General features: G+C 40.5%; 1 protein-coding gene across 1 annotated transcript in view; it reads right to left on the reverse strand.

Moving 5' to 3' along the window:
• Positions 1 to 2,607: 2,607 nt before the first annotated feature.
• The window catches only part of LOC126336673 (dehydrogenase/reductase SDR family member 11-like), a 41,113-nt gene continuing 29,963 nt past the window's right edge, over positions 2,608 to 13,757 (reverse strand). Inside the window, exon 6 of the mRNA XM_050000620.1 lies at positions 2,608 to 3,214. Coding sequence (XP_049856577.1) covers positions 3,173 to 3,214 — 42 coding nt within the window. The 3' untranslated portion in view covers positions 2,608 to 3,172. The remainder of the gene's footprint in view (positions 3,215 to 13,757) is intronic.

Consider the following 13,757-nt stretch of genomic DNA (forward strand, 5'->3'; position numbering starts at 1 on the left):
GCAATGGTACTGGGCACGGGACTGTGATGTAAGCAGGTAAATGTAATATGTAAGAAATGGGATGTTCATGAAATAACTTCAATACTAATTCTTAAATGACCATGACCATTTAATATGTAAGCTTGATTGAAAAGTTAAACATAAAAGATTTGTTTCACTGGCCAAAGCTATTCAGTGGACATATAATCGAGAATGATTACTAAATAAAGCACTTTGTGTAAGGTAAATTTTGTAGTAATTGCAAAGTAAACGTATGCAGGAACAAAAATCTTGCGAGCACAAATAAACTCCCTTGAAAATATTTCTTAGCTACGAACACCATATGCTGTGCAGCTGGGACTACCTTCTTCTGTTACACTAGTCTGCGTTTCGGCGTTGTTTTCACTAAATTTTGGGAAAGTAAAAATGTTCATCCAGAATGACTGGAATGCACTTTAAACCGTCAGAGCTAAAGGTCAATAATTAAGAGCGCATGGAGAGTGGTATCAAAGAAAAGAGAGTAGTTTGGGAAACGACAAAAAAGGGAAACATGAAGAGTAAGGACGCGCTGCAGCATTCCGCTGCAACGTACAGGGGAAAAAAACAGCTACGGATCAATCGTAATGTTTGCTGAGAGTAATAAACTGATATGATCGCATCTGACAAGCAATATGCTGCATTTCCTGTGACTACCATGAGTGACTGGTATGCCACGTCTGCCGTTAATTAACACACTGCTATAATAGTGAGCCAACTCTCAGTGCGACTTTTAAGTAACGAAGTCGTAGAAGACTGAACCCCACAGCATACCGGCTACAAAAGCCCAGGCCAGTCACCTTCAACTATACACGGACAAGTAGATTTTTTCCTCATCAGCTGACAAAGCAGCAGAGTAGTAAGATAGCGATTAATTTAATTTGATTTCTACTTCAATATTGATCTTTTGCTGGCGATGGGCCGCCGTCCCTTCCTCTCTGCATAGCGAAATTTGGACGCGGCATGAAGGGTCATGCAGTCAGCACATCCCTCTCCCGGTTGTCTTTCTTAGAGCCACTACTTCTCGTCTAAATAGCTCCTCATTCGGCCTCACATACCCTCGTGTTCCATTCTCCACATCTCCCACCGAGGTAGCGTGTACTGGAAACGAACCTGATAGCCCCGCGTGGCAGTCGGACATATTGACAGCTCAGCTTAGGAAGCGGACAAATATACGTGTTATTACTGGAAATACGTGATTGTCTGTCGAGCATTCTCTTGTTAGTAGTATTGCCTTACCACACAAGATCTTCCATTCGTTTCATCTTCTATACTACCACTACTAATAGTAAAACTGTAAAACCATTATATCTGCCCGTCTGTATGTTTGAATGCGCTACTCTCCCAAACTTCCGAACTAATTTTGATCAGATTTCGACAAGTAACTTTAGCCTAGGTTGGAGCAACGTATAGGTTTTGTTTCGTCAAAAACGGATCACGAAAAAAAATATAGCTACCGTGATTTAAAGTTATCTAAATCCGTCGTGACAGACTCTTTGTGCGTTTTAACAAACTACCTCGATAACTACTAGGCGAATCTTCATGGTGTTTTGAAAGGTAACGCGAGCGTCGCTTAGGGCACCATATTTGCTTTATTTCATCAAACTCGGAACCCGAAAATAAAAAAATTCGTAATTTAAAATTTTAAGAGTCTGCTCAGCTTGATAATTGGGGTGTTTGCCTTAGTGACGGCGTAGTACACGAAAATCCCAACAGAAGTACTGTTAGGTTCTCACTACACCAAAGAACCTGTATTCGGCGTTGGTAGAGTTTATAGCTTAGTGGCAGAAGAACTTCGAAAGAGTAAGTGAGAGGCAAGGGGCACACCTTATCATCCATCACGACGAGAACAGAAAATTATAACATCGACGTTGTTGTTCCTGGATCACGCTAAACGTAGTTTTTAACCAGGCACTGAAACGGCTAACCATATTGTATCGTTCAATCAAATTTGCAACACTAAAGTATATTTCGAACATAAACACCAACCGTTAGAATGTAAACGTTTACATTTACTAGCTGCTAAGAGTGGAAATGCTCGTGGATATGGAATAGGAGAAAACGAAAATAAGCAACACATTTTTTGTATAAGAACTGATCTGCTTACTGTAATATCCATTCCACTGGCCTCAAGGATGGTAGTCGCAGCAGACACAGAATAAGTCAAACATGTCGAAATACATTTTCAACTAAAACTTAGTACTCGTACTGTCAGAAACGTGCACAACAAATCACTAACAAATCTTTTAGCTAAATACAATGAAATGAAAATAATTTACAAAGTTTACGAGCACTGTTTGTATAAATAAGCTTAGATGTGCAAGGGGTGACTATCACACTCTCTTTACACACTCCTCTGCTAAAAATATTGTTTGTACTATAGATGACATTAGTCGCTAATAACTTCTCCATACCGTTCTTTATTACTAGTTGAACATATTGTGATTGTTAACAGATTAATGAAGAAGTGTGTTCCTCAGTAGTGGGCACACTTATAAAAATAAGTAAATGACTCACTTTTAATGCACATTGCTTTGATTCATTATACTGTAGTTGTGAAATGGGGTATTGGCTCGAAAAATGGAAATATCATTCATTTCAAAATTTAATAAGAAGTAAAAATACGGAGAAGTAATAATTGCTACACTCAACATTTAAAAGAGGTTACTGAACCATGTTCGCGTAATCTCTGCACAAATGAAATATACACGTTATTATTTGAGACTGTAGATTGCAAGTGCGTAAAAAACAAAAGTTTTTGTTTTATTGTTGAGTCACCTACGCCTCATAAAGTACAAATTTCAAATAAAATTTCAGAAGTATTATGAAGTGCCTCATATTGTTATGGACTATATTAATGACACTCTGGTACTGCAATTACTCAAATAGTTATAAAGGTGCTACAGAAGATATTGCATGATAACAGACATGTAGAGCTTATTCTTTGTAGCAGATGTCTTTCCTAAATTTCATTGACAGTTACGGAAAGGTTTTTAGTAACAATTCTCCATGACGATATCATAAGCAGTTCTAAATATTTGCATGTGCTGTTTGACTTCTCCGGCTGTGATGAAACCTGCTGTGATATCTCGGTACGACTGCACGCACTGGTAAGTAATAAAGAGAATGTGTATGCTGCTCATGGAAAATGGTGCCTTCAGTAATCAAAGCCAGTTGGACGGATGATTATTTCATGAACCTGAAACAAAAATAAAATTGTTTGAGTAAAATTAGTTGAAATATAAGCGAAAGCAGAAATTGTAAGGTGATGGTCTAAAAGCGTGTTCATATTAACGCCTGACGTGAAAATACACAGGGTGTTTGTTTTACCTTGAGACAACTAAATATCTCGAAAACGACGCATTGCACGAAAGAAATGTTCTAGGTGAAAAGTTAATATTAGTAAAAGGTAAAAAAAACTAAAACACTGCACCACAGTGGTACGACCAGAATGTTTATATGGATCTGAATGCCTAACGATGAACTATAAGTAGACAAACTAGAGGTACTGGAAAGAAGGATTATCAGAAAAATAATGGGTGCAATTAAAACTGCTGATGGCTGAAAAAAACGTAATGAGGAGATCTACAAAAATATAGAGAAAATATGTGAAGTAATGTCCAAACCAAGATTAATCTTTTTTGGACACCTCTACCGAATGGATGGAAATAGACTAACAAATCAAATACTCCTATATTTCTGGAAGAAGAAATCGACAATAGCATGGATTAATGAAGAAGTGTGTTCCTCAGTAGTGGCACACTTATAAAAATAAGTAAATGACTCACTTTTAATGTACATTGCTTTGATTCATTATACTGTAGTTGTGAAATAGAAAGCTCTAGAAAGAAACAACATCATAGAATCAGAAATAGCAGAAAGAAACCGTTTTAAAAATAAAATACTAAATTTGAGGGCTTCCAAAGCAGAAGAAATAAAAAATCGGGAACAACATGGACAGAAGAAAGGAAAAGACTTCATGGGGACAAAAAGAGGGAATACCGGAAAAATAGGAAACAACAATTAAGGAAGAAGAGGAACTGAAGTTATCGTGATCTTAATTGGTCAATACTATTGTAAAAAAAAGGGGGGGGGGACATAGTCACCGCTCCTCGTGGGCCTGACAAACTTGGTATTTTCAAATGGGAACACCCCTTTTTATTGCATATTCGGATTCTATGCCAAAAAATACGTATGGTTTACTCAAACTATTGTTTTGTGTTCTAACCTTGTGTTCTAACCTTGTATTCTAACCTTTGTGCTCTAACGGTTGGTGCTTCTATTCGATATTTACTTTAGTGCTGCAAATTTAATTGCACAGTACAAAATGGTTAGCCGTTTCAATACCTAGTTAGAAACAACGTTTAGCGTGATTCAGGAGCAACAACGTGGATGTAATAATTTTCTGTTCCCATAGTGATGGTTCATCCCGGTGAGTTCCCTTGCCTCTCACAATTGGGGTGTTGGTTTCGGTGAGTTTCCTTGTCTCTCACCATTGGGGTACATGATCTCGGTGCGTATCCGTGGCATGTGCTCCTGTCACTGTCACTTCATGGACATTTTACCTCATTGCAATGGTTGTGGTCTGTATTCCTCCGGTCCCGCTTAGCGGCCAGCTCGAGGGTTACGACAGTTGGTTGGAAATACACACTGATATCAGTCACCCTGACGGCGTAGTTTCCGAGGACGTCCAACGAAACCAAGCATGCCGATGATTTGGGGACTCACCACAATCAACCCCGTAGGGGACAGAAAACCACATTACCATACAAGTAAGTTACATGCCAGAAATGTGAATGTCTAGCCATATTATTTGTACAGTACATTTGTGCCGTGCATTTGCAACACTCAAGTAACGTTTGAACAACACTCAACAGTTAGAAAACAACGGTTTATATTTACATCGTAAATTAAATGTAAAACAAAATCCGTCGGTTCTTAATTGCAAAAACAGGCACACTTGATATCTGTCGGTTACAGCGCCATCTACCACGAATGGAAAACAATGTTTTGAGCAAACCGTACATATTTTTTTTGGCATAGAATCCGAATATGCAATAAAAGGGGGTCTCCTCATTTGAAAATACAAAGTTGACCCCGCCCACGCAAGAGCAGTGGTTAGGAGGTGGCCAATTGTAGCACAGGCAGATGTCACCTCTACTTAACGTATGTTACAGCAAAGAATATCTGCAGTCTGTGGATAACAAACTGGCACTTACTGCACTCTGAATTGTAGATTTGATCGATAAATTGCGTAGGGTTTGATGTGGATAAAACAAATCAGAAGAGTAGGTTTCTGACATTCAAATAACAAAGAACAATATAATCCCATCAACAACCAAGAACGTATGGAAAACTATTCTTAAGACTGAGAACAAAGCTGGGCAGAGGTATATGAAGAGGTTCTTGAAGTAGAACGCACAAGCAGGCTGCAACATTACACGAGTGTTGAACGCTAATACAAAGAGCTCTTAACCAAAACGAGGCTGAAGCACTGAGGAGCTTATCAGTTCCAACTACATTCATGCTCATAAATTAAGGATAATTGCAGAATGTGGTGCCACACAACGCGGCACTACACAAAACTGGCGCTAATAGCATAGGCACATAGGGAACACACACGACACACATCTGTAAATCCACGGTATTGGTGATAAGTCGAGAAAACCGTCCCGAAACACTTGTGCTACAAAACGCCACTGTTTCCTGCGCATGTACCCCGGCATCAATATGGGACATGATCACCATGCACACGTACACAGGACGCACAACGAGTTGGCATACTCTGGATCAGGTGGTCGAGCAGCTGCTGGGGTATAGCCTCCCATTCTTGCACCAGTGTCTATCGAATCTCCCGAAGTGTCCTAGGGGTTTCAAGACGTGGAGCGATACGTCGACCGAGAGCATCCCAGACGTTCTCGATGGGGTTTAGGTCTGCAGAACAGGCAGACCAATCCATTCGCCTGATATCTTCTGTTTCAAGGTACTTCTCCATGATGGCAGCTCGATGAGGCCGTGTGTTACTACCCATCAGGACGAAGGTGGGACCCACTGCAACCCTGAAAAGGCGGGCATACTGGTGCAAAATAACGTCCCGATACACCTGACGTGTTAAGTTCCTCTGCCAAAGACATGCAGGGGTGCGCGTGCACCAATCATAATCCATTCCACACCATCAAACCACGACTTCCATACAGGTCCCTTTCAAGGACATTGAAGGGGTTGGTATCTGGTTCCTGTTTCACGCCAGATGAAAATCAGGCGAGAATCACTGCTCAGACTATATCTCGACTCGTCCGTGAACATAACCTGGGACCACTGTCCCAATGACCATGTACTGTGTTCTTGACACCAGGCTTTATGGGCTCTCCTGTGACCAGAGGTCAGTAGAATGCACCTTGCAGGTCTCTGGGCCAATAAGCCATGTCTGTTCAGTCATCTGTTGACTGTATGTCGGAGACAACTATTCCACGGATGCGGTAAGGTCCCGAGCAAGGCTACCTGCAGTAGCCAGTGGCCGTCTGCGGGCACTGATGATGAGATGTCGGTCTTTTTGTGTTGTTGTACACTGTGGACGTCCCGTACTGTAGCGCCTGGACACGTTTCCTGTCTGCTGGAATCGTTACCATAATCTTGAGATCACACTTTGTGGGACACAGAGGGCTCGTGCTACGACCTGCTGTGTTTGACCAGCATCTATTCGCCCTTGTATTCTACCCCTTGTATCGTCATCAATATGTGTTCTTTGAGTCGTTTTCAACACACAGTCAACATTAGCACGTCTGAAAACGTCTGCACACTTACTCGCTGCACCGTATTCTGATATGTACGTACGTGTACTGCTGCCAGCACCACCGTGTGACGACCGGAGCTCAAATGCACCGCAAGATCATACCCCGAGGTAATTTAAAACCGCAAACCGCCCAACAGAGCGTTGTTTCACCATGTATCAGCATTATCCTTAATTTATGAGCATGAGTGTAGATGCCCGGGCAATGTCCCAAGAACTGTAGCAAACAAAATTAAATCATCAGCTGTCTTTTCCAAACTGAAGAAATAAGTTGGGACATTAATAACTGCTTATGAATCTTCAGCCAAACTACTAATGAAAGCAACCCCCTCCCCCCCCCCCTCCCCCACCACCACCACCCCACCCCGATGACAAAGTCTTTGAAAATAAGGAACAGCAGCGCAGATTACGGACAGAAATGGGAGCTTCTTACAGAAAGCACGGAGTGATTATCTCGTTTATCGCCTAGGTCATATGTGTCACAATAATGAAGCAAAGTAAAAAACGGAAGGCCTCAGGTATGGATTCACTAAACGCAGAGATACGATAAATGCTGAGCAATAGTACTGTTCCAGGCCTTACGGTGCTACTAAATAATTTCTCCCTGCAAGGCAGGATACATCAGATATGAAAAGCAGCAGCGCCCTTCGGGAGAGGAGAAGAAGACAGACACGTTTATTAAACACATTAGGGAAACATACGAAGAAAATCAGTATTCGGGAAGCTGAAAGAACACAGAAACTTTGGGTAAACGAATCTCAGTTTGAATTCAGAAAAGGTGAATCCAGAGAATACGCTTTGAATCAGGTGCTAAAAATAAAAGCATAAGAGGAAACGTACGTAAATGCAATAAAGCTTTTGATAATTTCTGGTGGCCTGACTTGTTCCCTAAATATAAACAACCAGAATACCCAGTACCCGAGACTCACCTCCCCCCCCCCCCCCCCCCTCTGTCCCACCGTCCACGACCCACCCTCCCTGCGGCCTTCAGGACTACTGTACTGAAAGGGAGCCTAAATTGGTTTGTCCGTCCGCATCCCGAACAGATGGCGTAAGCTAGTTTTCCAGATTTAGGTGCACGAAATATTCTCCAGGACAGTTTTTTGGTGTCGTAAGCACATCACGCACCACCAGGCAGCACAACAGATGGCGATAGGCCGACAATCCACTCCAGAGACGGCATATACAGGGTGATACAAAAAGGTACGGCCAAACTTTCAGGAAACATTCCTCACACACGAATAAAGAAAAGATGTTATGTGGACATGTGTCCGGAAACGCTTAATTTCCACGTTAAAGCTCGTTTTAGTTTTGTTAGTATGTGCTGTACTTCCTCGATTCACCGCCATGATTTCATACGGGATACTCTACCTGTGCTGCTAGAACGTGTGCCTTTACAAGTACGACACAACAAGTGGTTCGTGCACGATGGAGCTCCTGCACATTTCAGTCGAAGTGTTCGTGCGCTTCTAAACAGATTCGGTGACCGATGGATTGGTAGGGGAGGACCAATTCCATGGCCTCCACGCTCTCCTAACCTCAACCCTCTTGACTTTCATTTATGGGGGCATTTGAAAGCTCTTGTCTACGCAACCTCGGTACCAAATGTAGAGACTCTTCGTGCTCGTATTGTGGACGGCTGTGATACAGTACACCATTCTCCAGGGCTGCATCAGCGCATCAGGGATTTCATGCGACTTTCGAGAAGATCGCCTGCTACTTGTGTACTTCGCGCCGCATCGTCTGCTCCTAGCGAGTCCACTCCAGCCCGTCTTCAGTGAACACACTAGTGGGACGACAATTGCTTACTGTTCAGTCATATTTTCTAGAATAGTAGTTGAGCTTCAGGATCTGCCGATTTGTACAAAGTTGAGTATTCATCAATAAATGTGTGTTTTCTTGTCACTAATCAGTATCAGTGTTTCAGCGTTCTCCTCGTTCTCATTTCATAGTGTTTTCCTCTCGTAGCGTTTCCCTCAGCGCGCTATATTTAGTTGAGGGAGGCGAAGTCTAAAGTCTCCTTCTATGATTGTATCAAGAGGATGATGTAAAAGTTTCGTTTGCCCACTTCGTATTTTATGTATGTTCAGAAATAAGTTATCCTATTAAGCTTCTCTGCAACACACCAAATGCATACACAATTTATGGTCAAGAATTACTGTTCAGCACAGCATATACTTTCTTTCATGAAAAATGAACCAAACCAGTAACATACGTGTAAAAATGCATTCTATACTTTTATCTTAGTTGCTAGCCGGCAATTCTATAATGCTGTGCGTCCGTTATTTTCTCCTGCTTGTAAACGGTATTGACCTGCACTCTCACTGAGTTATCTGAGAATATTTGCTGTGCCCGATTCTCGATAAATGTGACTGTGACAAGGGCTGACTGCAGAGCGTATTTGATGTAAAAGCGACACCCTGTTCATTGTCAATTACTTTCCCAGTAGTAGAAGCGCTCATTTCAATAATTCTTATTTGTTTGAGCGCAGCAAACATTGGTATTACAGTGCCCTCGTTACTGAATGTACTTTTGAAGAAATTAATTACTGGACCTTATTTCCTCTGGTTTCAGAGTCAAAATCAGGCTGATCCACGAGAATTGGATAGAAGTTATGGAGCCGTTTATTGACTCTGGAAATGACGGCAACTTCCTAGGATTTGCTGACATATCTTTAGCTAGGATCTGACTATTAGACTTACTGTAGACTTCACACATAACCCTTCTTCCTTTCTTGGGCGTATCACAGCCATACACTGATATGAAAAAAGTCATAGGATGCCTCCTAATATCGTTTCGGACCTCCTTTTTCCCGACGTAGTGCAGTGACTCGACATGGCATGAACTCAACAAGTCGTTGGAAGTTCCCTGCAGAAATATTTAGCCATGTTGCCGCTTATAGCTGTCCATAAATGCGAAAGTGTTGCCGCTGCAGGATGTGTACGAACTGATCTCTCGATTATGCCGCATAAATGTTCGCTGGGATTCATGCTGAGCGATCTGGATGGCAAAATCATTCGCCCGATATGTCTAGAACATTCTTCAAATTAGCCACGAACCGTTGTGGCCTGGTGACATGGCGTTTCGTTGTTTGGAAACGTGAAGTCCATCCATGACTGCAAATAGTCTCCAAGTAGTCGAACATAACCATTTCCTGTCAACGATCAGTTCAGTTGGCCCGAGGATACAGTCCATTCCATGTAAACAGCCCACAAAATTACGGAGCCACCAACGGATCACATACTGCCTTCTTGATAACTTGGGTGCGTGGCTTTGTGGGGTCTAAGTCAAACTCGAATTCTACCATCAGAGCTTACCAACTGGAGTAAGGACTTATCTGACCAGGCCACGGTTTTTCAGTCGCCTAGGGTCCCCAGGAGAAGCATGGAGGCGCTATGGTGCCGTTAGCAGAGGCACTCGCGTTGCTTGTCTGCTGCCATAACACATTAACTCCAAATTTGGCTGCACTGTCCTAACGTATACGTTCGTCGTGTTGCTTGCCTGTTTACACTGACAAAGCTACGCAAACGTCGCTGCTCTTGGTCGTTAAGTGAAGGCCGTCGGCCACATCGTTGTCCAAGGTGAGACGTTATATCTGAAATTTGATATTGTCGTCACACTCTCGACACTGTGGATCACGGACTATTTAATTCCTTAACGATTTTCGAAATGGAATGTCCCATCGACTTGCTCCAACTACCTACGCGCGTTCAAAGTTTATTAATTCCCGTCGTGCGGCCATAATTAGGTCGGAAACTTTTCACATGAGTCACCTGAGTACAAATTACTGCTCCGCCAATGCACTACCATTTTTTTTATACCTTGAGTATGGAACACTACCGCCATCTGTGTATGAGCATGTCGCTACCCCGTGACTTTGTCACCTCAGTGTATACTTACTAAGTGAGTGAGGCATTTATCCACCCTGAGGCCGTTATTTATTTACACTTTTCTTTCGTTTCATAATCGGTTTCGGCTTTTTAAGTCATTGCGCACTAGTCATCTGTACAGAAAAAGCACACTATATTAACGCTACAAAATGGGAAACTCAATGTTGTGAAAGTAAATTAGCGGAAATATAGTAATTTCCAAAAATTTAAATATTTATAAAATTGGCAGTGTCTTCACGTTTTGTGTTTCCATTCGTCTTTGCTTACAAAAACTTAGATGCGCTTGATGTATTGGCACATAATTTATGCACATCAGGTGGCAATTGTGTAAAGATATAATGCTGCCTAAAGAATAAAAGTAATGGCAGAGTAACAATTTCAGAGATTTAGTTATCAATATTCATTCATAAAAATAAAATAACTTTAAAGATATACCAAATGAGATGTTCGAAAACTTAAAATTTTATTAATTATATATTCAATATTAATAATTTTATCTGTTAGTGAAGAAACTATGAATGATTAATCCTATCTGTTAGTGTGGGAACAATGAATGGGATTGCCATTTTGTTTTTGATTAGCTGTAAACAGCATAACATTAAAATTGTGCAGATACTTTACTTTTCTTAGTTCAGTCTTTTCGTTGATAAGTTACCTGGTTGATTTTTAAAATCAAACATTTCTATTTCGTATAGAATATTCATTTTCTTCTACTTCTTTGCATGATGAAGGATTTGGAGTTCATCGACAGTATTTCAGCAAGTTTGTTTGCTGGGCGTAAGATACATCATGAATGCACTTGGATTATTTGTATAGCGATTTCTCTCTTTAGAATAACATCATTGGTGGCTGACTATTGCTTAATGTCCCATTTCTGTTTCTGCATTTCTTTAATTATTCGTTTTTCGAAATCGTTCACATTGCCTAAGTTTCAAGGATTTTTATTTCTTTGTTAATCTGATCTTCATCAACCTGAAGATTTCTCATTCTGTATAATATTGCGTGAAATTATGCTTTTTGTGGATTGCTGGGTGGCATGATCTGTTACTGATTAATGTATGTTGTGGTTAATGAAAGTTCCTCATTTGTGCATTGAAACCTTTTGTTTTATTGTGACATCCACTAAATTGGTACTGATACTTACTTTGACTTCACTGATGCATTCGACCTTATCATGCATACCATTTAGTTGTGAATGTATCTTAGCAATGTCCTCCTCTGTAGCGTTAAGCAGGCCTAAGGAGTCATCGACATGTTTATAGTAAATGACTTTGTCAGCTGTCTGTTTAGATTTATCAAAAAATTCCTAATTCTGGCTTATAAATATGTCAGCAAAGGTTCCTACCTTGCAGCTGTCCATGACTAAACTATCTGGTTGTGAGTATATTTTGAAAGCTGAAGTAGTTATAAGAAAGAGTAAGTTCCAACTACTGAATAAGGTCGCAGATTTCACCTGGACATAGTTTATTGTACTTAATTTAATTATTCTCAATTATATCTCAGATTTTTTTGAATAGGAATATTTTTGAATACATAAGTGATATTAATAGAAGCCAGATAACTGCTGTGAGGAACGTTAGTATTTTTGATTTGGTCCATTAATTCTTGTGTAGTTTTCGGTGTATAATTTATTGAGTAAATAACTGAGATTTTTGCATAAAATATATTAAGTGCTATCATACTATTAACAATAAGTCAGATAGACGGTCATTTTTATGAATTTTTGATTGTGTGCATTACGTTGCAGCTCTGGGATACATAATCATTCATTCTATTACTTCTTGATCTGTCAAAAGGAAATAGCATTTTAAGTGCTTTTTCTGTACACATTATCACTGCACAGTGGTTTAAAAATCGAAACCAGTTATGAAACGTAAGAAGAATTTAATAAGTATCAGCATTAGTAGCTCTTTTGCCAAACGGGTATCTTCAAGTTGCACAGGTTAATTTCCGTCTGTTGCAAATGTATTGAAAGTCTTATTAAGAACAGATACGTTACGTTTTATTCTAAACATCTACTGCAGTTAGTTTTTCTTGTTGTTTATTTCATTCCTCTTCTCCTTCTTCCACTTTTATGGGTTGAGTTTTTGCAAATAATACTTTTATAGCCCTATATATATTCACGTTTTTGTGTTGAGACGTATCAATGTCCTCTCGCCATTTCGTGTGTTTTGTTTTGCTATTCAGTAGTTATTGAAAACGAAACATACGAAATAGCAAGAGGACGGTGATACTTCTCAACACAGAAACGTGAATATATTTAGTGCTGTTTGCAAAACTCCAACCAATAGACGTGGAGGAAGAAGAACGAAGTGAACAACAAAAAGCCTGACCACTGATATGCTTTAGAATAAAATTAAACGCATCTGTTCTTAATAATTGTTGTTGCAAAAGATGGAAATTAACCTATTCAACTTGGAAATAACCATCTGGTAAGAAACTGTGCCCTGCTGTGTGAAAAAGTCCATAACAGCCTGCTGCACATCCTCGTCTGAGAGGAATCATCGACCCTTCAAGGCCTTTTCAAGGGATCAGAGTTGTGATAATCGCATGGGGAGAGATTAGAACTATAGTAGGACAGTGCTCGAGTATCTGCCACTTGAGTTGGCATAACTTCTGATCTCTCCCAGATCAACCAGCGCCCTGTCTCCAGTTGCAACCAGCATTTAACTTGGCACACCATTCCACAATGGTGGTGTTCGACAAACATGCTGTCCCATAGACATTCTCCATTCTCCAATGGATGTCTAACAGCGTTGGTCCCTCAGCAGCTAAGAAAAGAATAACAGCATGTTGGTTCTGCTTGCACACATTCAGTAATAACATCGCCATAGTTCACATTTCCACATTTTCTGTACGCACATGAAAGAGGAAGCCGTGTGGTAGAATTTTGCACAAAGCATAACTTAATCATAGCTAACACTTGGTTAAGGAATCATAAAAGAAGGTTGTATACATGGAAGAGTCCTGGAGAAACTAAAAGACATCAGATAGGATTATGTAATGGTAAAGCAGAGATTTATGAATCAGGTTTTTAATTGTAGGACATTTCCAGGGGCAGA

The sequence above is a fragment of the Schistocerca gregaria genome, chromosome 2, assembly GCF_023897955.1.
Source record: "Schistocerca gregaria isolate iqSchGreg1 chromosome 2, iqSchGreg1.2, whole genome shotgun sequence".
Taxonomy (NCBI): domain Eukaryota; kingdom Metazoa; phylum Arthropoda; class Insecta; order Orthoptera; family Acrididae; genus Schistocerca; species Schistocerca gregaria.